Source organism: Haliotis rubra, unplaced genomic scaffold (assembly GCF_003918875.1).
Source record: "Haliotis rubra isolate DU_JTF1 unplaced genomic scaffold, ASM391887v1 Scf66, whole genome shotgun sequence".
NCBI classification, from domain to species: domain Eukaryota; kingdom Metazoa; phylum Mollusca; class Gastropoda; order Lepetellida; family Haliotidae; genus Haliotis; species Haliotis rubra.
The window spans coordinates 2,273,678-2,300,836 of NW_025767368.1; the positions used below are offsets into that span (position 1 = coordinate 2,273,678).

At 41.9% G+C, this 27,159-nt stretch overlaps 1 protein-coding gene across 1 annotated transcript in view; it reads left to right on the forward strand.

Annotated features, from left to right (window-relative positions):
• Positions 1 to 1,512: 1,512 nt before the first annotated feature.
• LOC124257408 overlaps positions 1,513 to 27,159 on the forward strand; it is a 28,312-nt gene continuing 2,665 nt past the window's right edge. Inside the window, exons 1-3 of the mRNA XM_046691457.1 lie at positions 1,513 to 1,889; positions 24,580 to 24,868; positions 25,973 to 26,656. Of these exons, the coding sequence (XP_046547413.1) occupies positions 24,586 to 24,868; positions 25,973 to 26,656 (967 nt within the window). The 5' untranslated portion in view covers positions 1,513 to 1,889; positions 24,580 to 24,585. The remainder of the gene's footprint in view (positions 1,890 to 24,579; positions 24,869 to 25,972; positions 26,657 to 27,159) is intronic.

The following is a 27,159-nucleotide window of genomic DNA, read 5'->3' on the forward strand; positions in this document are numbered from 1 at the left end:
TTATTTCTAGCATAACATGTAACTGTAGTGTATGCACTTGTGTATGCCTTTGCAATTGTGTGAAATTGGAAAATGTTGTTTGTAGGTGCCAAACAGGGTAGAATTGTAAACTCCATTCCATAGATGGGTAAGGGGTTATTTTTCTTCAGTACAGTGTGAATGTTTTGACTGTGGTGTGTGTATATATATGGTCTCTGATTTGTGTAACATGACTATCTTTTAATTATTGCAACCTGTAAAATATTGAGACATGTTTATATAGAACATTCTCCTAGAATGATTTTGCTGTCCATTTGATAATTTGTCAAATGTTTCAGGGTGATGTTTTGTAATATTTTGTTGATTGTGATTCACCGACTACCCTACGAAATAAAATGTCCTCACCCCTACCAGCAGAGTTGTTGTCTTGAAGAGCTGGTCACATTTAGACTGAATTTCTAAAAGTACATGCATTTTAAGGAACATGTATGGATGTAAGCGGGGAAAGGAATACAGAGAGCTAGTCCTTCTACTGCGCGACTTTACTGTTCATTGTGGATAGGGTGAACCCATGGAACGAAACCCCCAGGAGGCAAGAACACTCCTGACAGCAGTGGTCAGTGGTCACATGACCCAGGGCACGGGTTATCTGTCATACAGAAACTGAACTACATACTGAAACAAATATATCCCAAAAAGCCCATGCAAGTCTACGATATGTGGCAAGTCTATTTTTCCACAGTTCTCTGAAAATGGAGAACGTCTCTGGGCTCCTTTTCGGTTTTTAATGATTATTTCTTATGAACATTCTTTATCTGTAATACCCGTGAAGGTCCGGGTTAGAATATTGATCTTCAGTAACCCATGCTTGTCGTAAGAGGCGACTAACGGGATCGGGTGGTCAGGCTCGCTGACTTGGTTGACACATGTCATCGGTTCCCAATTGCGCAGATCGATGCTCATGCTGTTGATCCCGGCCTGGGTTGTCTGGTCCAGACTCGATTATTTACAGACCGCCGCCATATAGCTGGAATATTGCTGAGTGCGGAGTAAAACTAAACTCACTCACTCACTTTATCTGTAGAATTAGTTACTTTCAGAGACTAGATGTTAGTCTTGGCACGAGCCAAGTGGTCCCACACTGAACGGGTTTCGACAAGCTGAAGATATGTTCGACTGTCTACTTTGAAAACTACGCTACATCCGAGAGATGAGAGCGAATATGTAACAATAACGAACTGCAAGGGAACAGATTTTACATCTTTTACAACACGACACCTCAAAGTTGGATGTTAATGAAACATATATTTTGTTTTAATAAACGTAGTAGCAAGGTTCATATTTACGAAAATTGTAGCTTATAATTAAGAAACACCTTCACATTAATATAATATTCATTCTTATTGAGATTTCTCGGAAAATGAAGACATCGAGGGTTATGAGAATGTGAGAATGAACAAATTTTGCATCACAACAATGAAGGAACGGTTGTCTTTCAACAGAGAGGTTGATGAGAGGAACACCCACACACAATGGATTACTGTGAAGGAAAGCCACATGACACTTGTCTACTCAGCAATGGTATTAAATACCCCTGTCAGAGTCAAAGCAGGTGGTCCCTATGTCGCTGTTATTTGATTGGTCCGCTATTCTAAGCCACACGTAACTTTATCCTTGTGATCAGAGGGTACCCAAGGTGTTAGTTAGATACCCCTGGTAACTGAAAAGAGAGTAGCCAAACATAATCCCAAGCATTTCAAGATGACTCCTGGAAAAGGTTAGAGCAGTGAAACAATAGAACCCTGTGTTGAGGACAGTACCCATTGGTGCGCGCACATCGATAAACAATAACCCGGATACACTTACACTACAAACACAACAGCGAGCTGATCAAACTTTTCCTTGGAGCGGTGAGTATTTACTTCAGACTTCACATTTATTTCACTAGCATTTAGTTCACTAGCTTTCGCCTGAGATCACCACATATTGTCTCCGTTGAAATCGTTGAAGTTTCGCTCAGTGACATTGTGACCTCAAATGTGGACCCGAATAAGGTGTATCTCAATAATATTCTTGATAGGGTGTGCATCTATCGAGTCAAGACAGTCAGCATATAATAAAACGGATACATTACAATTGTCAACAGGTGCTCTTTCAACTCAACAGCAAGATCATTTGTGTATATGGCGAACAGCGTGGGGGGATAAAACACATCCTTGCATCACACCAGATTCCACAGAGAAGATATCCGTTTCATGGATGTTGTTTTGCACAGAACCTAAAACATTGTCGAACCTAAAACATTGTCATACAGTGATCTGATGGCTTGAAGAGTTTTGCCTGATATACCATAGTCCACATGTTTACACCACAACAAGTCATTGTTTACGAAGTCAAATGCCTTCTTAACGACCACACAAGGATAAGTCTAGATATGTTGCTGCTTTTTTTCTGTTATTTACAATGCTATATAAACTATATACATGATCACGACAGGTTCGTCCTCTACTAAAACCGTTCAGCTCGTAGACCAGCATGTCCCGGGACTCGATGTGTTTAAACAGTTTGTGATTGATGACGTCAGCGTATATTTTGGAGGGTATAGATAAAGCCCCTGGAAAAAAAAAAGTTCATCTATTTTCTTCTGTTGGTAACCTGGCTGAGCTCTCTTCGCACTTTTATCAAACAGTCGGCGAATGTGACAGAAATCCTCTTTCCTTTTAGAATTCAATTGTTTATTTACTTTACACTTTAACCACAGTTTCTCTTTCATGCATACATCCTGGTAAAGTTCCTGTTCGCCCATATATATACTCACCAACATTGAAAACGCACCACTTACAAAAGTTCAGATTACTAAAAGCACGGGTAAGCAATTAATATTTTTCAGTGGATAATAATAGATGGACGACTGAAAAAAAACACACAGAAAAGACGCTCATTTCATTTAAATGTTCCACAGTCAGAAAGGATCAAACACACGTGGGGTCAAATCGAAAAGTCAATATCGCGTGTGACCGCCATTTGCATTGACACATGCAGTGCAACGTCTCCTCGTTGAGGCAATAAGCGTCCGAATAGAGTTCTGGAGGATGGCATGTCACTTCTGCAGAAGTGCAGCCTCAAGTTCCCGGATGTTGCGCATCTGTTGTCGCCGCGAAAGACTTTCACTAATTTCGTCCCACAAGAGGTGAGGTGAAATTGGGTTTAACGTCGTGCTTGAGAATATTTCGCTCATATGACGACGTGCATGCGTGTGTATGTGTATGTGCAGCTGCTTGTACTAGCCCAGACTGAAGCTGGGTTTATAGTGCTAGCCCACTGAGATACCATGCCGCAGTGAAGCATGAATACCCCACTCAGACACATTATACTGACTCCGAGCCGACCAGTCCTTGTTGTACCCATTAATGCCGAGTGCCAGGCAGGGATAGAGAGTGTGTGTGTGTGTGGTGTGTTTTGGTGTGTGTGTGATGCTGATTTTAATGGGGAGGTAGGCGGGGTCATCAATCTTGTACACATGTACAGGGTTCAGTTCATTTTCTGTTACTACAACAACGCCATTATCCCGGTTATAGACACCAACTTGACAACGACGGGGTCAAGCCGCATTGGGCTTGTGAAGAAACGATATATATATATATAGACCTATTGTGATAATACAATTGCATGTACTACTTTTTTTTTATTGCTAAAATACATGGAATCATCATGAAACGGCCCTCCTATTATCAGAAATTTGCGGGCCGCTGCAAATGATATTTGACCGCTCAACCTTAACGACAAGCCACTATCAGTTCTGTTGTCAAGTGACGTCATATTGGGTGCGTCGGTTCATTCGACATTGGCTTTGGACTGGCAGATATTCTGGGTCAAACAAGTCAAAGCAACCCGAATTTCCGCTATAAATAGCGGTAATATTGGCTTTCTTGCTGGTCCTAACCTTAACAATTGCACTATTAACGTTGTTGTTGGACCAAAACCGAACACTGACATGGTTTGGCATGTTGCAGGCTATGGTCTTGTCAAAGGCCAAGGTCGAATATCGTCACTTTCTGTTGTGACGTCACTTGAATTGTTCGATGACGTAATTGCATTCGGGCAGTCAACCCCGTCAGAAGTTGGTTTTGAGTAAACTTACAGTCAAATTCCTTCATTGTTTCCTTTTTCTTTTCAACACAAATTCCATGTATTTTAGCAATAATAACGGTAATGCTATTTTTGAGGGGCATTATCATTTGCAGAAGCCCTCGGTCTTTTGGAAGACCGCGGGCTTCTGCAAATGATAATGCCCTCAAAATAGCATTACCCTTATATGAATTCCCACAGATCTAACGGGACGCTACAACCGTAGTAGCGGACGGGGCTCTGGAAGAAAAACACAGCTACTGGGGTGTGAGCAAATAAAGTTTAGTACTCAGTTTAAAGCTCTGTAAATACAGCAGCGTAAGGGGTGGTACTGTTCAAATGAAAACCACGCCTGGTGGGGTATGAGCTGTGACAAGTTTATTACTCAAATATACTGTATATTTTGTTTTCACCCTGTAACATAATGATATACAATGATCAATAATCAATGACACACTCATTATCACATCTATACCAGTCAAATTGCACATTATAGTTACAGATAATAATTATATGTCTGTCTAAATACAGGCATATCTATATTTAGACATAGACATGTATATTTAATGTGATACAAATTACATAAAACTGCATAAATTCCAATAAGACATATAAATGATAAATATATCCAGTTCACAAAAGGTATTATGCAGATTATCAGCAGCAAAATCTCACAATAATAATCATGATAGAAAATACATAATTCTCCACACATATTTGTGGCAATAATATACATGATATGTAAACACAGTAGAAGGATGAAATACCTACCAAATACATGGTACTCAGGCGATAGTGAGTGTTGTATATACCTCTGTTAAATCGAATTTTCGATCAAAACGTTTCGGGGGGCGTGGCCTATTCCCAGCGTCAGGACACAAAGTGTCGATGACGTCACGGATCACGCGATGGAAAAATACGGTCCAAGTGGAAAAAGCGGCCAATGAGAGGCAATCAACCCGATGACGTCACGAAAGACGCTATGCCAAATATGGTCCCATAGCGTCCCTCGCTGTACAATGGTTTGGAGATGAGTGGTGATTGGTTTTCGATCATAATTTAGCCAATCAAAAGGAGTACCGATAGAACAAAGCCTATAAAAATATATGAACGTAGCGTCCCTACGTCAGCGTCATTTCCTTCGAGTCATCGTTTTGAAAACTGTGTGGCGGTCCCACAAATTCAATTTCAACTGAGGTGAGAACCGAATTACGTATTTTCATTATTTATTGATTGATTGATTGATTTTCAACTTCCTTTTTTTGTATAGTACGTGAAAGTGATCGTAATGAACTGACGGTTTGAAAGAATACAAGACAAAAACAAAGACGAAAAAACGGTGTAGTAACAAGCCCTTATAAGCCAGTTCATTCATACGCTATTTGAGACCGTTTACATTCCATTGGCATAAGAATGCTGTGTTAGGGCTGATAGAATAAAAGACCCCCAGCCCTGAACAAGCCTCGTTGAACGTTTCCGCGAGAGCGACCCCGCGCTGCGGGAGACGAAGGCAAAGTCTCTCGGCAAGGACCGTCATTTGAGAGCGGCCCGCCATACGGTGGGAATTCATTTTCATCCCTCTCGCGAGGACCGTGATTTGTGACAGCGCTCTTGACCATAACAAATAAAAACACAATACTCACACACACAATACTCACAGTATGTCGATGACGTTCCAACGAATAAACAAATCCGAAAGCACAATAAATCCACTGTAAATTCCAAGAGCGTTCAGATATCGAGAAATCCTCGTTTTCCTCCGAGTTCTGTCGTTCATTTTAGTCGGGTGAATCTCTTATAATAATGCGGCCGAGATTTCGTGTACTCGGTCGACATATATCAAAAAAGAACCCCCCAACACATTATTCCAAAAGACCCTAATTTCATAGAAGTTTTGTTTTTAGGGTTTTTTAAAATTTCTTTATAATTTTAAAAGTCTGGTGTGGTTTTTTTTTAACTTTCCCAAACAGCCAAAATAGTAATGGTTTCTAACTAAACTCTATCCGTTCCTGTATTTTTGGTTTTTTAATTCTTTTTTTTTCCAAATTTAAAAAAAAATTAATTTACTTTTACAGCCAAAATAGTAATCATTTTTTTTCCTAAATAAATTCTACTAACTCCTCTACTTTCCTCAGTAACTGGTTCGCCTCAGCCACGAGGAGTAAGATCTTCTGAAAGGATTAAAAAGAAAAGGAATTGGAATTAGAATAAAACAAACTTAAGATTACTGGTTAATTGTCGCGTCTATAAAAAAATGAATGAATGAAATGAATGAGTGAAAATGAATGAATAAATGATACTCACATGCCTCGGGCTGGGGGTTTCCACCCAGGAGGGCGAGTTCCGAGTTGTCGGAGTGGTGTCACCGTTTCTCGCCCTTCAGAGAAGAAGTAACAGAATACATTTTAGAATTATCAGAGACCGTATGCATTGTATCGCGCAGAACAGAAAAAAAGACTACCATTAAATCAAGCGAATGCTTTCTATGGAATGGTTTTAAAACGTGTATACCGCGCATTAAAAAAACGATTTCTATTTGTAAATGTAGTAACATGTGGACTTACGTTGTCGGGGTCTCTCCCCCCAAAAACAGACATTTTCTCGCCCTTTTGGGCGAACTCGCCTCCGCGCTCTCTACCCAGGAGGGCGACTTCGGAGACGAGTTGGGAGTCTGCGTGTCTCCCTTTCTCTCCCTTCAAAGCAAAAAGAAAATAGAACAAATTTTTGAATTATACGTTATATAACGTGGTGTCGTACGAGAAAACCGTTGAATAAAACGCCTAAGCATCAAGACTATCGACAAATCAAGTATACCGCGCATTAAGTATACCGCGCATTAAAAAAGCAATTTCTAGATGCAAGATGTAGTAAAATAGCGACTTACACGGGGGAAGGTAAACTGAGGGACAAAAGAAACGTCCCCGATCATTTTTGTATCATAAAATGATACAAACACGTGCAATTCAATGTTGAAATGTTTGATATAATTTTTGAACATATTATGCAGACTGTCATTACAGAACAATTGAAACAATTTGCTGTAAGTAGAGTTTTTGTGACGTTTTTCACAGGAGGTTCAAATGTCCGGTTTTCGATCATGACAACACATGCACATCAGTACTGACAGAGTGTCTTTGAGTGTCCAACTCCTCAGTAGCGAGTGTGTCCACCTCTTGCAGCGATACATGCTGCCACACGACGTCGTGCAGAGTGCACAAGACGTCTGATCACGTGATGTGGGATGCGACGCCATTCTTCCTGTAGAGCTTGAGCCAAAGCGTTTCTTGTCTGTGGGGATGTTGACGTTGCTTAAACTGACGGCCGAGATGATCCCATAGGTGCTCAATAGGTGATAAATCGGGGATCTTGCTGGCCAAGGAATGACGTTTACGTTGTTGTTGTTGTTCAGGATGTTCCGGGTAACAACAGCAGTGTGGGGAGTAGCGTTATCCTGCTGAAACAACACGCCTCGATTCTGCTGGAGGAAGGGTAACACGACAGGTCGTAAAACAACATCAATGTATCGACGGGCATTCAGGTTTCCCTCTATCACCAACAAGTCAGTCTTCCTCTCGCCACAAATTCCCCCACACCATCACACTACCGCCGCCAAACGTCTCAACTTCCTGAACGCAACAACGTGCTGTGCGTTCGTTCCGACGTCTGTAGACTCGTACCCGACCATCAGCTTTGTTCAACTGGAAGCGGCTCTCGTCACTGAAGAGTACCCGGCGCCAGTTCCGCGGCTGCCACTGCCGAACTCTTACGTGCCCAAGCCAATCGACGACGTCGATGTTCACGCGTTAACGTCACACCCCGGAATGGTCTGTAGGCTCTGATACCGAATCGGCGGAGTCGTCTGGATATGGTCCTTCTACTGACTGGATGGGTAAGGCTGGTTGTTGCTGATGACGTCACAGTCAGGAATCTGTTGCGCAAGTGAAGCACCCGTAAATGGCGGTCTTCCTGAGGGGTGGTTACGGGTGGTCTCCCTGTCCTAGGCCTGTCTGCAGTCCGACCTGTTGTTCTGAAGCGTGTCATCAGTCTGGTGATGGTTTTCTTGCTGCAACCCATGATTCTTGCAACGTGACTGTGAGAAGCACCCAGCTGCAACATCCCAATAGCTCGTTCTCTGTTCTGCCGTGAGTCGAGGCATGTTCTTTGTGTCCACCGTATTGAAGTGATGAATTCGAACAGTCGAGCATAATTTTTATACTGTACTTTCATACGGGTATGTTTCCACAGAAGCATGCAAAAAACGTGAATAAAAGCAATTTTCATGCTTACAAAAAACTCCACGTGGATTTCCTTTCTGTGAGACGTAGGGATGCGTTCGGGAGATGTGTTCCTAAATAAATTTCCGTCATAACGAAAACAGAAGAAATGTTTTTTACAATTTTACTTTGGGGACGTTTCTTTTGCCCCTCAGTTTAGTTCTCCCTGGTAGGAGAGACACCGCTTGAGCGTCGTCGCTCCCGGACGACCTACGGGAGTGCTGCTCCAGAGACTACAAATGAAATTAAAATGAAAAATAAGGGGAAAAGATGAACACGACTCGTTAAAAATTGTAATCCAATGCTCCTTCGTTCGTAAAATTCTTTTGTCGACATAACATTCTAATAAATACCTAAGAAAATGAAAGAAAAAAAGTACTTACGGATATTTCAAAGTTGTGGCAGAGGAGGCGCCGTTATTGCTGTTAAACAAACAAACAAAAAATCATAGAAAAAAACAGTCAAACCAAATTAATTGCGATTAATAACAATATTATAACGTAATAATGTCATCGTGTTTCCAGAAGTAAAACAAATACCGAAATACTCACATAGTAAATGACGAATGCATGATGAATGAATGAATGCAGAGAGAAGTGATCACGAGATGTACTTAAGTCGGAACCCAAAACGCAAGTGACGCCAAAGTCGCGAAGAGGTACTATAAGATTTCAAGTTTCAAAAAATGAAAATGCTCTTTGCGACGTTGCCATTGGTTAAAAATGTTATGAAATCATGGGTTACGGCCGACGCAACTGGCGTTGTAATTAGCGTTCGTGGAACAAAGAGATACCAGGTCGTACTAAGCGATAAACATAGATCGGGAAGAATCTTTTAGGGTTTTATTTTGTTTTGTTTTTTTGTTTTCAAACTTTTCAAACAATTGCAGCTGTCATTTTGAGATACGAAAATCAACATAGGCAAAATAATGGGAATGACCCTGAAAAGAGTATTCTCTTGATTAATGTTTGTTTTTCGAATTTGTTGAATAACATATGAAATAATAGGACGCCGATCATGTAAAAAAGTCTCCGAAACGAACGTGTTTGGTAGCACCGATGAATAAAATGTTCGTTCAACGTTGGAAATAATGCAAAAAGTTTCGTTTAAATCGATCCATTAGAACTCCAGTTACAGTTATCCAAAGCTGTTGACTGTCGTCAGTTATAGGTACCGTAATAATTTTAAAAAATGCGCCGTATTAACGCTCTGAACTAAGAAATATTCTCACTACCCTACCTCGGGGTCGATTTCCAATTTTATTTGAATCATTTGTTTTTTAAACAAAACGCGAGTATTAATACCAACCTCATCGTCGGATACGAGCTCGTTATGACGTCATCGTTTTCGTCATATCTCGTACTTATAGACCGATGCCGACAACATAGCGCGAAACGGAAGCGGCTAGACAAGGCGGCTCCAACGCACTAATCCGCATCGAGATCGGACCCATACAGACCGATTAATGATCGATCTAAGTTAGAAGTGGGTCACGTGACCACACGTGACGCCATAAAAAGACGTCTTTTTTTAATTTCGGCGATTTCTCGCCTCCTTTTCGTCCGATTTTTAAAATCTTTTTTTTTAAGGACATCTACTCCCAAAGACCTTTCCCGTGAACGTGTCGGCGGCGTCGTACGACGTCATCTTGTATTGTAGTTGGGTTATGTGACTGTTACGTCGTTTCTATGCTATCGAATCGAGCGAAAATAATGGCATCGTGAATGTCTTGACCTAATCTACTGTTTCCTTTAGTATAACACCAATTAGAATATCTGTATCATGAAATATATATATATATTTTAGGCATGGTATCATTCATGTTTCAGATGGACAAATACCGTTCTATTTATAAAAAAATAGTGAATTCGTTCACATCGAGCGAGGATCTCAGAGCTTGGTCCCTAAGACATGACCTCGAGAATGAAGAGTACGTCATTCTGCACGAATTTAAACTCATGTGCGATGAAATTGATCAGGATCAAGCCGATATACCACTCCCCATGGATTTTGGTATCCATTGTCCGGTCAACTGGTCGACTTCTCCAACCTCCGTTGTCACGCCCAAGAGGCCTCGTTCTGATGAAGAGGAAGAAGCAGCTGAGCTGGCCTCTTTGTGCATTGCCGACGGGGGACTGGGAGGACGACCCATCTTCTGCAACATCCGTACAGTCGCTTAAGAGACTTTGTCATAACGAAGAGAAAGAAGCAGCTCAGCTGGCCTCTGCGTGCCTTGCCGACGGGGACTGGAATGACAGTCCGTCTCCAAAAAGGTTCTGACAATCACTGAAGAGACTTCTTCCTGACGAAAAGGAGGACGCGGCTCAGCTGGCCGCTCTTTGTATTGCCGACGGGGACTGGGAGGACGACCCTTCTGAAAGCACAACACCTTCTCTTAAACACGTGAAATCCTCCGATCAAGGGAGGGGAAAGAGTATCCCTTGTAGACGTTGTGGTCAGATTTTCCAAAAAAATGTTAGATCTTAGAAGACATCGATCTGCATGCACACAACGTTCATTATCAAATGTGCCAGCTGGACCATCAACCAGTGGGCAAATAACGCCACTCTCTCCAAACATATCCACGAAAGAGTTTACTCAGTTCCTACCAATAATTAGTCCAAGGGTCAACCAAGATTCACCGAGAACATTACTGAAAGGATTCGGTAGACTAGAGTCAATAACTTCTCACCCTGAAAGTCACGATCGAGCTCCCGTCAATCCCGAAAGTCCCCATGATGCGTTCTTTAGCCCTGACACTGCGGCAACAGGGGGATCAGAACAAGCGCCCTACGCAGTTTCATTTCGGAATGAAAAGACTTTTGCTAAAAACGCAGCCATCCAGCGAGTGTATGAGGTCAAATTTAACGAACAATGGCAAGGACAAAGATTGCAAGACTTGGAAGATGAACTTCACAGTATGATGGACGATGTTTTAAGGAGAGCCAGAGGACATCTCGGCGACAATGATTTGGGTTATGTTGTTATTCGCCACCACGAAGGTCTAGCTAATGCTATTGTTGTACCTCTCAGTAAATTACAGGATCTTAATGCCAAAGTTGTCCTGGACACCATTTCCAAAACTTTAGCCAGCCACAATGAGTTGAAACTGGACTCTTCATTCAGAAGTAGATGTTGGAATGATTGAGATGCCAAAAGGGGCTGGAAGTGGCCATAAAATTACCAATGTAAGGGAAAGCATCAAATTAAAGAAATCCATTGTTGAAATACGCAACCAAGATCAACTCTGTTTGGCGCTGATCTATCTCTGTGTCCTTAGCCAGAGCCTACCGAGTCACGGGAAAAGAATGGAATGATCTGGTGAAGGCACATCCAGGGCAAGATGAATTTGATCTCGTTATAACTCATAAGAAATGTGGCCCCGATTATTCGCAAACATGAAAGATCCAAAGAGTGTAGTTCAAAAAATGTTTGCTGAAAAATTAATGTATCGTGCCGGTTTGCCCCAAGACCACCCTTCTTCGAGTCTAGCCAATATTCCCGACTTTGAGAAAGTGCTGAATTGCGAAATACTGGTCCTCAGTGCAGAAATGGGCAACAAATTTATTCAAGAAAGGAGAAACGCACAGCTCCAAAACAAAACTATTCATCTATTTAATCGAAGAAGACAATCACTTCCACTCGATCACGATGATCTCTGGATTTTGGCGGCAACTATTGGTGTGACTACTGCCTAGCACCTTACAACAAAAGGCATCAGCATTCCTGTGAAATGTACTGTATCGTTTGCAAATGCCCTGGCTGTGAAATTTCCGATACACCGTCATCTGTAAAGATTGCAACATGACCTGTAGGTCCAAGGACTGTTTCATACGTCATAAGGCACGACCAATTTCGGAAAAGAAGAAGAGCAACAGAGCCTCTGAGTGCGACCAATGGAAGAGGTGTCAGCATTGTTTCAAAGTACTAAACGTGAAAGAACGCGATTTGGATCAGCACACTTGCGGGGAGTATAAATGCAAATGGTGTAAAGAATACGTCCCTCAAGATCACAAGTGTTATCATCACCCTACTTCAAGAGAAAACAAAGGCATATCCAAATTCCTTTTTTTTGATTTCGAATGTACGCAGGATGACATCTACATTTGCAAAGACGGATACGTCCCATCTTCCTGTCAAGTTTGCACCGTCGACACTGTCGGCTCCTGCACGCATCACCTTCTCTACAACAACTGTAAAAGTTCATCTTGTGGAAAGACAGAGCACAAAGCTAATTACGTTATAGCCCAGTCAGTTTGCGATGTGTGCAAGGAAGAGCACTCTTTGGACAAACCTTGTCCTTCTTGCGGGACGCGTTGTAAGACTTGCGGAAAACGTGACAAAAAAAAGCAGTACATCGTTCCTCCTTGAGAGGACAAGTGTGGACTCAGAGAAGTTCAATTCTGTGGTAAAGACACGGCCTCGAATTCTGTTCATGGTTGTTTTCAGATCAACACAAACAATTCACCATCTTTGCTCATAATTTTAAGGGATATGACGGATACTTAATTCTTTCTTATCTCATCCAAAACTCAATGCTCCCCGCACCATGTTATATATAGCGAAGCAAAGTGATGTACCTCCACATCGAAAGAGGTTTAGATATGCGTCTTCTGGACAGCCTGTCCTTTTTCAATACCCGCCTCGCCAATCTACCAAAGATGTTTCATACTTAACGGAGCTGAAAAAGGGTTATTTCCCACATTTCTTTAATACTCACGAACATCAAAACTACATAGGACCAATTCCGAGCCCGTGATACTATGGTATTGATTTTATGGGGCCCAAAGACAGAATAACTTTTCTGGACTGGCACGCTGGCACAAGGAGACAAAATATTCGATTTCGGGCCGCTGAAATGGAAACCTACTGCCGTTCTCATGTTGATATCCTGAGGCGTTCCGTCATGGTTTTAGAGATCTAATGATCAGCATCACCAGAGAGACAGAGACGACCAAAGATCCTAAAACAGGTCTCGATGTGGAACGAAAGTTATCAAACACGGCGTGGATCCGACCCAAAGCATTACCATTGCCAGTGTCTGTATGAAAGTCTTTAAAGAAAAGTTTCTGAAACCCTATCGTCACATCAAATTAGACTGCGAATGGCGAGAAATGGCTCCAACTGAGGGAGAATGATGAAGGAATGAAATTTGTTGAACGAGGCAATGAATGGGTACTGCTGGAGGATTTACTACAAGAGCTGGGAGCTACCATCGTCGAAGAGGAAACCTTACCCAGTCCAATAGCCCAAGTACCACACGAAGGCTACACCAAAAAGGATCAATACAGCCGAGTGTCTATTCAATGGCTGGAATGGCTGGCTCATTCCAAAGGCATTCATACAACACGCTGTTGAACGATGGTGAATTTCGCATCCCGGTCACAAATACTCAGCGGATGGGTATTGTAGGGAGACAAATACTATCTATCAGTTCGACGGTTGTATGTTTCACAGATGTCGCGCGTGTTACCCTCACAACCGTGACACAACAGTTCTGCCACGAACGCAACAGTCCATTTCAGAACTGTACGCACTCACCATGAAAAGGAATGAATTTTGGAAATCTCAAGGGTACAATTTGGTCACGCTGTGGGAGCACGAATTTACCGAAAAGGTAAGAAGCATGCCTGAGCTCAAAAACTATGTCGAAACTGGATCTGCAGGAACGCTTGGATGTCAGAGACAGCTTTTTTGGAGGTCGCACCAATGCCATCAAACTCTACTACGAGGCCAGTGAGGATGAAGAAATTCTGTATCAAGATTTTACTTCATTATACCCGAGTGTCAACAAGTATGGAAGATATCCAGTTGGTCACCCTACCATCATCACGCGGAACTTTAAGGCTTTGGACCAATACTTTGGCATTGCCAAAGTGAAAATCCAACCTCCCAGAGGCCTTTATCATCCCGTCTTGCCTTACCGTTCCAATGGGAAACTCAAGTTCCCGCTCTGCCGTACTTGCGCGGATATGGAACAACGAGAGCATTGCGAGCATACGGAAGTGGAACGGTGTTTCATAGGTACATTTTGCACTCCAGAACTTCTCAAAGCCTTGGCTACGAAATAGTAAAAATTTATGAAGTGTACCATTGGTCTGAAAGCACTCAATACGATCCAGACACCAGAACGGGGGGTCTGTTCGCGGATTATATCAATACCTTCCTAAAGATCAAACAGGAATCTTCCGGATGGCCCGCTCGGTGTAAAGATGAGTCTGACAAGCAAAAGTACATAGCAGAACTGGGATGGAAACATCTTAGTCACCAACCCTTCCAAAATATCGCGTGACCAAATCAACTCAAAAATATATAACAGAGTCGAAAAGAAGAAATATCGGATGGTATATACCAAAAGGGTAATCCAACCCGATTTAGATACTCTACCCTATGGCTATTAGATCATCGATGTGTCTCTGACATTATAGTGTCCCTCTAGTGTCCCTCTAGTGTCCCTCATTTGTCCCTTTAGTGTCCCTCATTTGTCCCTGTTGTGTCCCTCATTTTGTCCCTCCAGTGTCCCTGTAGTGTCCCTTTAGTGTCCCTCATTTGTCCCTCCAGTGTCCCTTTAGTGTCCCTCATTTGTCCCTCCAGTGTCCCTGTTGTGTCCCTCTAGTGTCCCTGTTGTGTCCCTTTAGTGTCCCTCATTTGTCCCTCCAGTGTCCCTTTAGTGTTCCTCATTTGTCCCTCCAGTGTCCCTGTTGTGTCCCTTTAGTGTCCCTCATAAGTTTCTTCGGGATATAAAAAGATATGAATGGAGGTATAAATATGAAAACTCTGCCAACACTGGGTCAGTCCTCATATTTTCGAGCAACGCAATGGGTCGAATCAGAAAGGACTGTCCCGTACCCGGATGCTCATCGAAACAGCTTTCAAAACTTTCCAATCATCTCACTCAAGTTCACCACATAACAGAACGCTCTCCCTGGCTCAAACCGAACAAAGATGCCGTAACAACAACCACCCCCAAGAGTGCGATAACCTGGAGTCCTGATGCAGTCTTAGATCCCACCAAACCTTGGTGGGAAACGCAAAGTGTGGGTGTACAGACTACTGAAACATTTATCAGGGATGTACGTGAAGGACCCTCCCGAGAAGATTTTGTACTGTTGCGGTGTCTACCAACCCTTGTTCGATGACGTGGAACGTACTATACCCAACATCACCTTCCAACAGGGGTTACCTACTCCATCAGACATAGAAGCATTCGCTGCAGGATCGCACGGGTTGATTGTATTGGACGATCTCCTGCAGCAAGTAATGGCTTCCAAAGAAATGGAACTTTTGTTCACTCAAGGATGTCACCATCGAAATCTGAGCGTCATCTTTATCACTCAGAACTTAGTACGGTCAGGGCAAATCTGCTCGAACGATTGCCCTGAATACTTGGTACTTGGTGCTGTTTAAAACGTGAGAGATGCCTCGCAAATTTCCACCTGGGCGCCAAACTGTTTCCTGGACGTGTGGGTATTTTAGTGGAAGTTTACACGGATGCGGTCAAGAGACCTTATGGATATTTGGTCATAGACATGTCACCGAAAGTGGAAGATAAATTGAGATTGAGAACTCGTATTTTTCCGGGAGAAGACACCATTGTGTACGTGCCTAGGACACTATAAATAACTGTACATCCTTCGAAAAGCGTCATAATGTTCAAGATCATCAGACAGAACACACGTTTCCTGTACATGTTGGTGGCGAGTCCATCGCTCCAACAAAAGAAAGTACTGTTACGATCCATCACCCCGGAACAATTAAAAGCAGTATGCACTATCGTATTTAATGTGCTACATAACACTGGTTTACCCTTGAGTAAATCGGTGTCTGACAAGTTGAAACGACATCGACGTGTGTACAGACAGTTGGCTCACAAATCCATCCCATCGGCTGAGAAAAAAGAACTGTTGATCAAAAACGTCAACGCCGTTGTGCTGGCCATTAAAACAGTAGCCCCGTTGTTACAATTGGTATAATCATGCAGCATATTGCCAAGCACGTGCTAGTGCCATTTGAAAAATACGAACGTCTGGTCAACACTACTAATCGTGATCCTGAGCCTATGAGGGATAGAGAGATGGAAGTAGACGCTTCCCGAGAGGGATGCACCGAAGAAGAAGAGCGCAAACCCTTGTCCCGAAAGTAATCGTGGAGCTTTTACCCAAACCTTATCGTCAACGCAACGCAGCTCTGTTGACGCTTATCCACAATAACAGAGATGTGTTGACTTGGACGGATCGAGGACAACTGGTGTACAAAGGCCAGCTTCTTCCCGACACTCACATCGTAGACCTCTTGAAAGATTCTCAATATTTGTATAAACGTCTTCGACCTCGAGGCATGAAGGAATTTTACGAAGCATTACGGGATATGCATGTCCCACAATCTCTCATCGGTAATCAACAGCGATGGGAAGTGGACAAGAATGATCTCCCCCGATCACCTCCAACACGACCTCCAGGCATACCCATTCAACAGAAGACAAAGAAGAAGAAGGATGAGAAGAAGAAGATGTCTTTTAAATGGTTGTCTTGGTAGATTGTAAAGTCAATGATAGGAGTGCTCCTATCCTATCGTTTGACTCATGAACAACAACGAAAAACGGAGCTATTAAAATATAGGTAGAAAAAAATGGTATATCTTGATTGTTTGTCGCGTGGTTGTGAAAAAATAAAATAGTCTAACCCTTTTTATTGTACTCAAGATTTTATTCTCTAGCAACTACAAGCTACGAAGTGAAAATGGACACGACAGAGGTTACATCGAAATCCCTTATGGGGGTGTTCACTATACAGTACAAATACATTTTAGCGATGAAAAGGTCCATTAAGATATAAAACGTGGAGTCTTTCCTGGTATCCCAATGAGTAAACACATATTGTCCAAGGGTTCTCGTGTTCATACTGTGACACCGTTCATTCTGTCAGAATGTTACGGGCTTCGTCCACTCGTAGTATCTGAGGTTCTTCGGAGTAGACCAAACAGTTGACCGTTTCTGGTAGACCTTGGCTGAATTGCAGCTGTAGTCGGATGTTACCTCGTTTGATTTGATCCAGAAACTCCTTACCATAGTAAGGCTCCAAGGTAAATTGATATAGAGCGTATCCTGTAGCAAAGTCTTCCCTGCGGATCATGGGAGATTGCCAGGTATGACGGGGATCGAATAGACAACTGAAGGCATTGTTATAATTCTTGTTCGACAGACTCAGAGCTTGTCCGGGAAGCGATTCGCCATTGACGTATAATCCGATGGTGGCCAGATTGTACATTTTGAAGTTGAACGGATTCTTGGTATAGTCTCCGCTCATGCTTTTCGCCGGCCTACACAAGACCCACAATGATGTTGTTTGGACAACAGTTTTGAAAGATTTGATCCCAGACGAAATTGGATTGGCCCTTAGGTATTGTAGCAAACTTCACATCAGATTTGATGTAGGGATAGGTCGCCGGACTTTTAGACAGCAGCTTAGCGTGATTCGTGACGACAGCGGGTACGGGTCGTATTTTACAGAGGCGTAGATACACGTCTTCCAACACGATCTTGTAGTCTTTATTTTCCACATTACTCATCAAGTTGAAATGAGGTTTAGTCGGATAGAGTTTGATCTGCATATCGACACCATTGATGAGAAACTTGTCGCATTCCGTGAAATCTTCGTAGAGAGGACCGGACATATCCACGGACTGACTGAGTTCTGTGAAAGACGCTCTGCTAAGCAGTCCAGTGTTCGAGCCCGAATAGGTATCTGCAGAGTCTATCGATATTCCGGGCGACGCGGTACCATCGCCTTTATAAAACAATTGGGAAGCCATACCCCGCTCCTTCAACCCCTTTTTTAATCAGAGCTTTGAGATAGCTTTTGTAAGGGTACAGATTGGTAGATGTCGTGATCAGTTTACCATTGAGCGTGATGTCTACCTGCGACCAGAGAGAATGAAGCCAATTGTTGATCGGTCCGACGTGTTCCTCTGCAACCAATATTGAACTGTCCGTTCTCAGGATTTTGGCTTTGACGTGAAGGGTAGATCTTTTCAAATCTGTATAGTCAATGTTTTGTCCAGACAGGTTAAATTCAACAGGACTGGTTTCTGCAGTCATTTGAGACGTGGGTCTCATGTCCACGAAATGCATTTTATCAATTCCCGTCATAGCTCGAGGTTCCGAAAAAAGATCTAATTCTTCTAAAGGCATATCTTGATGGGAGGAAGGCGTGTAACAAGCCATTATTTCTTCTTCTTGGTAAACCTATCTTCCGGGAAAGTAAGCTTTCTTCTCTTAGGAGCTTCGCGGTTCGATCCGTTACCTTTGACGTTCCGAACAGAACTGCTACGCTTTCTCTCGCAAGCCTTATTTATACCGTCCCTCATTGTTCATCTTTTGAAGCACTTTGGCCTGGTCGACCACCTGTTGAGTGGGTGCCGTAAGGACCACATCCACCGTTTTGACCTGTTTTTCTTTCTCGGGGGCATGGTCCGATTCGATGTTCACCCCCTGATTTTCCCAATATTGAATATAAGCTTGTATGGACATTTTCTTACGCATTTTGGGATATCCCATTGCTTGAAGCCAGTAATATTTATAATACATCTTATCCTCCTCTTTCGATCCTGGTACGTACAGTTTCCAGTAAGAGCTACTCATGATGTGTGCACGGGTCCCAGTTTCTCCGTGTAATGATGTCTGTTCTGCATAGATTCTCTTTATATAGTTCACTCGATACCACTGTCCCATAGGACATTTTCAACATGTCAAGGGTAATGGTTTGATGTGAACCGTCGCTGTTACTGTTCCCGTGATAAAGATCGCTTGTTGTCCTTCGTGGTCCTTTACATATACATCCAGGGTGTTCACCTCATTACCTTTCAGGGGCACGTAGTAGGGCTGGGGGAAGAAAAACTCTTTTTCTTTCTTGTTGCTTCTCAAAAACAGATGACGTAAGAAAGGTTCCTGCTGGGGTCCCACATAGGACATATCGCAGAGAGTGGACCCTACGTGAACGTGGTGATCTTGACCTCGTTGAGCTTCCCAGTTACTGAGCTGATGTCGCGACAAGGCCATCACCCAGCTGGTTCCGGGCCGAGCTGCATAGGTGGATTCAGGGTCACCCTAAAGGTGTGTCCTTGGTTCTGGGGGTACAGATCTTGACAGTCTGTACTTCGGAGCACCAGGTATTTATCCATGTTTCTTAATCTTTGGGTTGGGAAGTAAATAGCCCAGAGAACTGCTCAACAGGGCCGTCCACAGGTTGGAATTGCCTCGGTTCAAGGACAAGTTGACGATGCACGTGATGACCACAAAATAAATGATGATAATCTGGGAGAAAAGACAGTTTCGCTTTGGCGACTTTTTACCCCAAAATGTCCAACTCTCAGATCGGTGACTCGCTGTCATAGGTGTGACTTGTTCCGCATCTTCCATCACTACTGATGTGACTCGGTAGAGTTAGCTTATATATTTAGGTCTGATATTGCTTCACATCCTCTTCAGGAATCCACGAGTTATATTTCTTAGGCCAATGAAGCCATTTCACCAAAACTTCTTTCCGTTTGTTTCGTGTTCTTCTTTGATTATTTCTTGTATCCTGTATTCTTGATCAGGATTTTCGGTAACGGATTGAAGTTCAGCGGCATAAAGGTGCCTTCGATTGATCACCTCCCCAATCTTTCAATTTGTACAAGTTGTTATCTTGAGACCAGTAGCGACTAGTAATGGTAAAGATTTCACCCGACCATTTCTCCTGGTATTCTCTGTCGAACGTCTGTCCTCAGATGACTCACTCTTACTTTATCTCCCACCCGGAAGGTATATTTCGCTTGGCGTTCTTTCTCACTGGTTTCCGTCCTTTTCGTCTTGATCAAATATTGGTTTAGTCTTACTTCACTCGTTGGCCTTAGTTACGCTCTTAGGCGTTTGACCTAACATTCTGTGATTCGTGTTGTTGTAACTTTCAACTACTTTGGGTACAATGTCGATATACCGATGAGTAACAGGTTTCAACATGTATCGGTACAACCTCATTTTGATGGTTTTAATGACTCTTTCGGCATAGGGGCTTTCGTTTCGTTCAGAGTAAATAGTTGTGTCACTTTGTGCTTTTCAAAAGACTTTAACCCAACGATTCTTAAATTCTGACCCCATATCCGATTGAAAATATTAGGCTTCCGACCTCGAGTATTCCATAACTCAGTCAACGCATTCACCATTTCTTGCCCCTTGGTAGACTCTCGAGTGGAAAGACCCAGATATATCTGGAGAACAAGTCTATCACGACCATCAGATATTTGATTCCATCGTTGTACTTGGCTAAATATGTCATGTCCATAAGATCAGATTGCCAATAACTGTCTAAACCTTCAACCATGTACTCATTTCTCGGGAATTTTCGTCTGACCTGATGAGTCATGGTATAAATGTCTTGTTCCTTCAACCATTTCTTGATTCTATGTAAGCCAATTTTATAACGTCCCTCGGCTTTCACCGCTTCATATAGTTTCTTAGGACCGCATAACTACCGGGATGTTCGGGTCGTAATACATTTTGCTCAGGTACTCTTCCCACGGAGCCATGACGACAAACTAACGACTGATATCTAAAACGTCGCTTTTATACAGCGAACCAATGAACCTCTTTGACACAAATATAAGAAAGCACTATTTTTTATTTATACAACCTAAGTTATTCGAGTACATATGTACACAGCATTCATTCGTGTATGGACATACATAGATATATTTATGGAAACAAACGATGAGTTTGGGAAAGTCTCTCTCTACTTCCGGTCTGGAACACTCCTACCATTCTGATGTATTGACAGTCGGGGACCATTTTTTCGTGTTCGATCCACGGATTGTCCGTGCTCTTCCATTCCTTCAGACGTATGCCGCATTTGAAACATCGCATAAGAGTCTCCTCTGTTCAGATAAGTTAAACCAGCGTGAGCCATATCTCGTGGGTCTTGACTCATTTGAATAGGCCAGTTCTTAAAGGAGTCCAACCTTTCTCGAACGAATTCGAATCCAGCTTTGGGGACAATGTCGCAGCGCAATCGGCAACCACATGCTGGTCGAGATAACCGCAGACGTCCATCGTATTCTTGAAGTCCGATCCAGTTTCCGTACCCAGTAACTTCAATGCGTCCGACTCTTCGCATTCCTCTAACGCTTTACAGAAGGCGGTGTAAGCTCCGGGTCCGCTGCGTCTTGGCAAAATAGACAAGAGTTCTCTAATACGATCGTAAGTCGTTTGATATTTTTCCATAATTTCGGCTTCCATGAATTTGGTTAAGACTTTACACTCTATCAATTTTTTGTACCACGCCTTCTACACGGGCGTATACTTCCCACGAAGTCCCACCTGGTTCCGTCTGAGAATATCCCTGTGAGACGCTTCCATATTCAAATCGCAGAGACGCACTAAGTCACGTCTTTGCTGTCCAACGTCTATGGAGGTAATGGCGAGACGAACGAACACGAGTTATTATTCGTGATCCGAATCACGTGACATTCGTCCTTAACTACCGTGCCCCGTCTACGAAGCGAATGACTAACTTTGTACAATGTCACGGGATTTCATCCTCCTGTCACGTGGTATCTACCAGTTCCAATAATCGTTGGGGTTACAGAAGCTACACCTCAGATAACCCTCCTGATTTTGGTGATCCTCTTGAAGAATACAAGGAATCATGTCTTTCAATTCGGGAACATAGTCAAACATCTCCGGAATGTAACTCTTCAGCCTCTCCCATTGATCCTTAGAAAGAATAATTCCTTTTTCATCTGTCAGCTGTTTAGTTTCGTGATCCCAAGTCCACTTTCTAAAATCCACTCCGTCATCTTCTAAGGTAAGGTAGAGATTACCCCCCCAGATGAATACTGCGCCCCTCAGTCCCTTCTTTCCTAGCTTCGTCCACTTGTACGAAACCATCGGGTAAACTGAGCCATTGCTTCAAGTTCAGACTCAGACCCGATTTGGTAGGATAAAACTTGCCGTTACGATACGTGACGTATTTTCTGATATGTATACCCAGATTGCCATGCCACATCTTGGCCGACACATACACTTTGTCACCTAATTCCAAATGACAACGCGAATTCGGTTCCACTACGACTTGTGCTGAGAGAGACTTCGGGACATCTTTAACCGCTGAAGTCATGTTTAACATCGACGTCTACCAGAGGTATGAGTCGACGCGAAAACCTCACCAGTACTTTATAGGCACAACACCGAAAAGGAATATAATGGCGATGCCTCAGATTGGGTGAAATTATGATCGGAAACTCTCTTCGGCCACGCCCCCCGGACTGTTTTGATCGAAAAATTCGATTCAACAGAGGCCTCAGATTGGGTGAAAATTATGATCGGAAACTCTCTTCGGCCACGCCCCCAGAAACGTTTTGATCGAAAATTCGATTTAACAGAGGTATATACAACAAGTGAGCATCGTCTACCTTTGTGAAACAACATGTCCCATCTATAAGTAATAGCATACCTTTAAGTATATTTTGCTAACCTATTCGAATATCACAAGAAAACATACATCATTCTATAAAACAAACCTGCGTAATTAATATATATATACCTTACAGTACAACATTATCTGTGATATGCTTACAAATATATACAATAAACAGTTATTAAAATAATATAGGATTTCAAGTGGCACAAACATTACATGTATCAACAAGTATACAACATGGCCGACAAAGATGGCTGTTGAGCAGGCACAAATGCTCATGTGTTGCCTGACTTTATAACATGGTACTTTAATACTAATAGACTTATGACAATAATCCTGATGCAGTAAACCTGAAAATCATGCCTTAAAACACACATTATTTGACTGACACTATTTTTAAAACACATTCATGCCTTCACGTCACTCAATATTATAACCTAAGTAAGAATAATATTTATAATATAACTACACTTAAATATTAGAACCTACATAATATGTTTTATAATTAAGTTAACTGACCTGGAACAGAGGGAAATTGTGACCAAAAAGAAGAGAAATTAGACGTCCGTCAAAATGTCACGTCATATGTTTAAGGTGTCTCTTGTGCAGCTTAGGTGGTAGACTAATTTAAAATGTGATGATGTTAGTGGAGAAAACAGACAACATTAAACTGACCAATCAGAAATCAAGGAATAACATGCCCTCTGAGTTAAGAACAAAAGAACACCCTGCTCCCCCACAATAAAACAATAGATTCCCAATAGATTGTGACAATCAAGCTGGAGACAAATACCAAACATCCTCTAATAAAAGCCTAATCCAATAGAACTACCACAACCAAACTGTTTAAAGATGATACTGTACTTACACAAATAAATAAAATGTAAAATAAGACATTGCCACGCAAATATTATGTAAAAATACTATTAAAACACGAGAAAGATTAATATCATCAGACATATCACATAGTATCTATGAATTATACGTGAATATAGAAAGGGAGCAGTAGCTACAGGTAAACTGAAAAAATAACTTGGGAAAACTAAAATGTATACTTTGGAGGCCGACACATTACTGTCTCCACAAATTGTCAAGATATAAAGTCAATATATACAATATGTACACCCAACTTACCACTGTGTGGCAATGAGCTGACAACTTACAAAGCAGTCAGTATTCAGTTGGGATATCCGACAAATGTTATGTCCATAAGCAAACGGAATAATGGCTATAAAATTAAAAGACATAAGTTCATGAATTAAAAGAGATTATATTAGCTTCAAATCTGGTAGAATATCCAACATTTAAATATACTTATATACTAATCATGAACTACTAGTCAATAACTCACAATAATTTGCAAGTTAATATGTAGGTTTAACAGAGAAATATATTTTATTAATGCATCTTTTTGAAACAATATTTAAAATGTTATTCATTTATTAGTTCATCTTATTTATCTAGCACAATTTTCCTCACAGACTTGAAACAGAGCTATTACGAATAGATCACATCAACGTACACACACCACTGCAAACACCATCTCCTCATCATCTGTGTGGGGCCATGATGTTGCTGGAATATTGCTAAAAGCGGCGTAAAACCAAACTCAGTCAGTCAGTCATCTGTGCATACTAAAAGCAAACGACCGCAAGATCTCTTTGTAATTATCTTGAATAGTAGTTTTTATTATTCTATGAATCATCAGATGTGCTTGCATTGGTCTGTTTTAATTGTCCCTATAGGCTGCAATGGCGACCACCTTGTCAACTGCTCGCCAGGAATACCTTGATGCCCTGGTTGCAAGTTTGGTGGACGGAGAGGCGTTGTCTGACTGCGCCACTGATCACGTGAGACAACTGGGCGTGGACTTAATGAGAGGTTTGGAGGAGAAGTACCGCCATGTTGGGGAAGTCATGCTGCAAAGGAAGGGTTGCCTTGACGATGTTCGAACACTGTACCTCGAGGCAGAGACACAAGCTCTTGCAGAGTTCCATGCTCACATAAATGCAGCTACAACTTCCGGTCATGTTGGTTAGTCACCTTTTTAAGTAAATGACTCGAAGAATGAATTCTAGCAAGAGGTTGCTTTACAAACTTGGAATATTTAAACGATTTTAGTGTTTAGTCCAGTGAGCTTTCGTCATGCTCCTGAGCTTACATCTGCTCCTTAGAAACCACTTGTCCAGAGAAATTTGAACTTGATAAGTTTCTTATCAATAGCCCTACATCGAATCCGATTTTCAGTTTGGCCGCCATGTTGGTAACGCCATTTATATTACTTTGTGTTTATTCAGTTTGTCGTGGATTTGAACAAGTTACAGTTTGGTGATGTCACAAATGTTGACATTGTATCAACCTTAGCGTTTGACCATGCAATCAAATCAAAATGCATTAGTTCGCATTGCAAACACAATCTCAGATGGAACATCACATATGGTTCTAATGATGACGCCACAATCGCATTAAAAACATTTATATTAGGCCCATTATTTGAAAAAAAGTATTAGACGTTTAGTTTGATGAGGGATTGAAAACAGGTTCCATTTCTCTGAATTGTTTTAATTTGACTATTTGGTAGTCAGTATTTTAGCGGAAAATATGTCCACAGTATTTTAGCGGAAGATATGTCGACAGTATTTCAGCAGATATGTCCACAGTATTTTAGCAGATATGTCCACAGTATTTCAGCAGATATGTCCTCAGTATTTCAGCAGATATGTCCTCAGTATTTTAGCAGATATGTCCACAGTATTTCAGCAGATATGTCCACAGTATTTTAGCAGATATGTGTTTAAATTTGTCTACATATGTGACCCCCAGTGCCGTCGCCCTTTATGTTTCTTTATATTGATCTTTAAATTCCAATAAAAATTTACGACCACCACTAAATTCCCTATATATTCAATTTAAATCCTATTTGTTTAAACATGTCTTCGGTGTATGTAAGTGGGGACACATTTTATTCATTGTATGTGACCCTTCCAGCGTTTCAAGTATGTTAGTTCCTTAGCCTTTCTAGTTGTCTTCCATTTCTGGTGTCCCCCGCCGTGATGTTGCTGGAATATTGCTAAAAGCGGCGTAAAACTAAACTCAGTCAGTCAGTCAGTCTAGTTGTCTTCGTTTCATTGTCCACAGTTGATACCCACCGTCACCGCAGAGCTATCCAGGCGTGCTATACGGATCTGGTTAGAAATATTGACATCAAGAACACCACCCTGTCAGATGAGTTTGTCGCTCAAGGCGTCATCGATGCCGAGGACGCCGACTCCATGACAGGGATAAAGTCAACAAAGGCTGCGAACGAAGCCTTCCTGAAACGAGCTTGCATTATGTTTGCATTTGAACAATTTGTGGATACCTTTCTCCCAACTCTGTCCTCATATGTGCCGGAAGATCTTGCAAGGAAATTACGAGATTTGACGGATTCAGAGCCCCCAGGATCTGTCAACAAATGCCCAGTGTGTCAAGTGAAAGCGTATGTCGACCCAAGACACATTACAGATGAATTGTTTGAGATGACCGCCATTTCATTCAACCTACATTCAGACCTAAAGAATCAGACTCTTAGTACTGAATCCAGGTGGGCACGCATCGTTGACACTGTGAAACGACCAGGGGAGATCGTAGAGGCATTGGAGAAGATTCTTCCGTGTCGTGTCTTTGAGGAATTCAAACTTGGAAGGGTCGACGAATTCGTCTGCAGATGTCCTGTTTCAATGGGAGAAAATGGTATGGCTGAGGTTGCTGAGATGGGAACAGCGGAACAGACAGTTCCTAAAAGTCTGCAAGATGAAAGAAACACTGACACTGCCAATGAAGGTATTTACAATACGCACAAACATATTTTGTCTCCATAAGAGTGAGAGCTGTTAGCAAGACGTCAACAGCAGTAACGATGGATGAAGATTTATTATACCTTGAATTCAACATAGACGTAAATGGAACATTTTGTCGTAATCACATATGCAAAGTTGCGTTCCCCAGTTGCCCTCAAGACATAATAGGCCTCAGGTTTAGATTTGTCAGCGCCATACACGTGCTCTGACATTTTACCAAGGTGACACACGCTTCTTTTCAATGAATCCGGTCAATAAAATATTGCATTTAACACCCGGTGTCACCAAATGCTCAAAATTAATTTGTATAATGAAAACGAAAGTTACATTTCTGCATTTGGTTAAAATGAGTCAATTTGAAGAATAACAAGGCTAATACAATACACTTGATGTGGATGTGCAACATCTTTATTATAAATAATGATAAAGAAGTTGCACATCCATATCAAGTGTATTGTATTACCCTACCAACTTCTAAATGCCTAG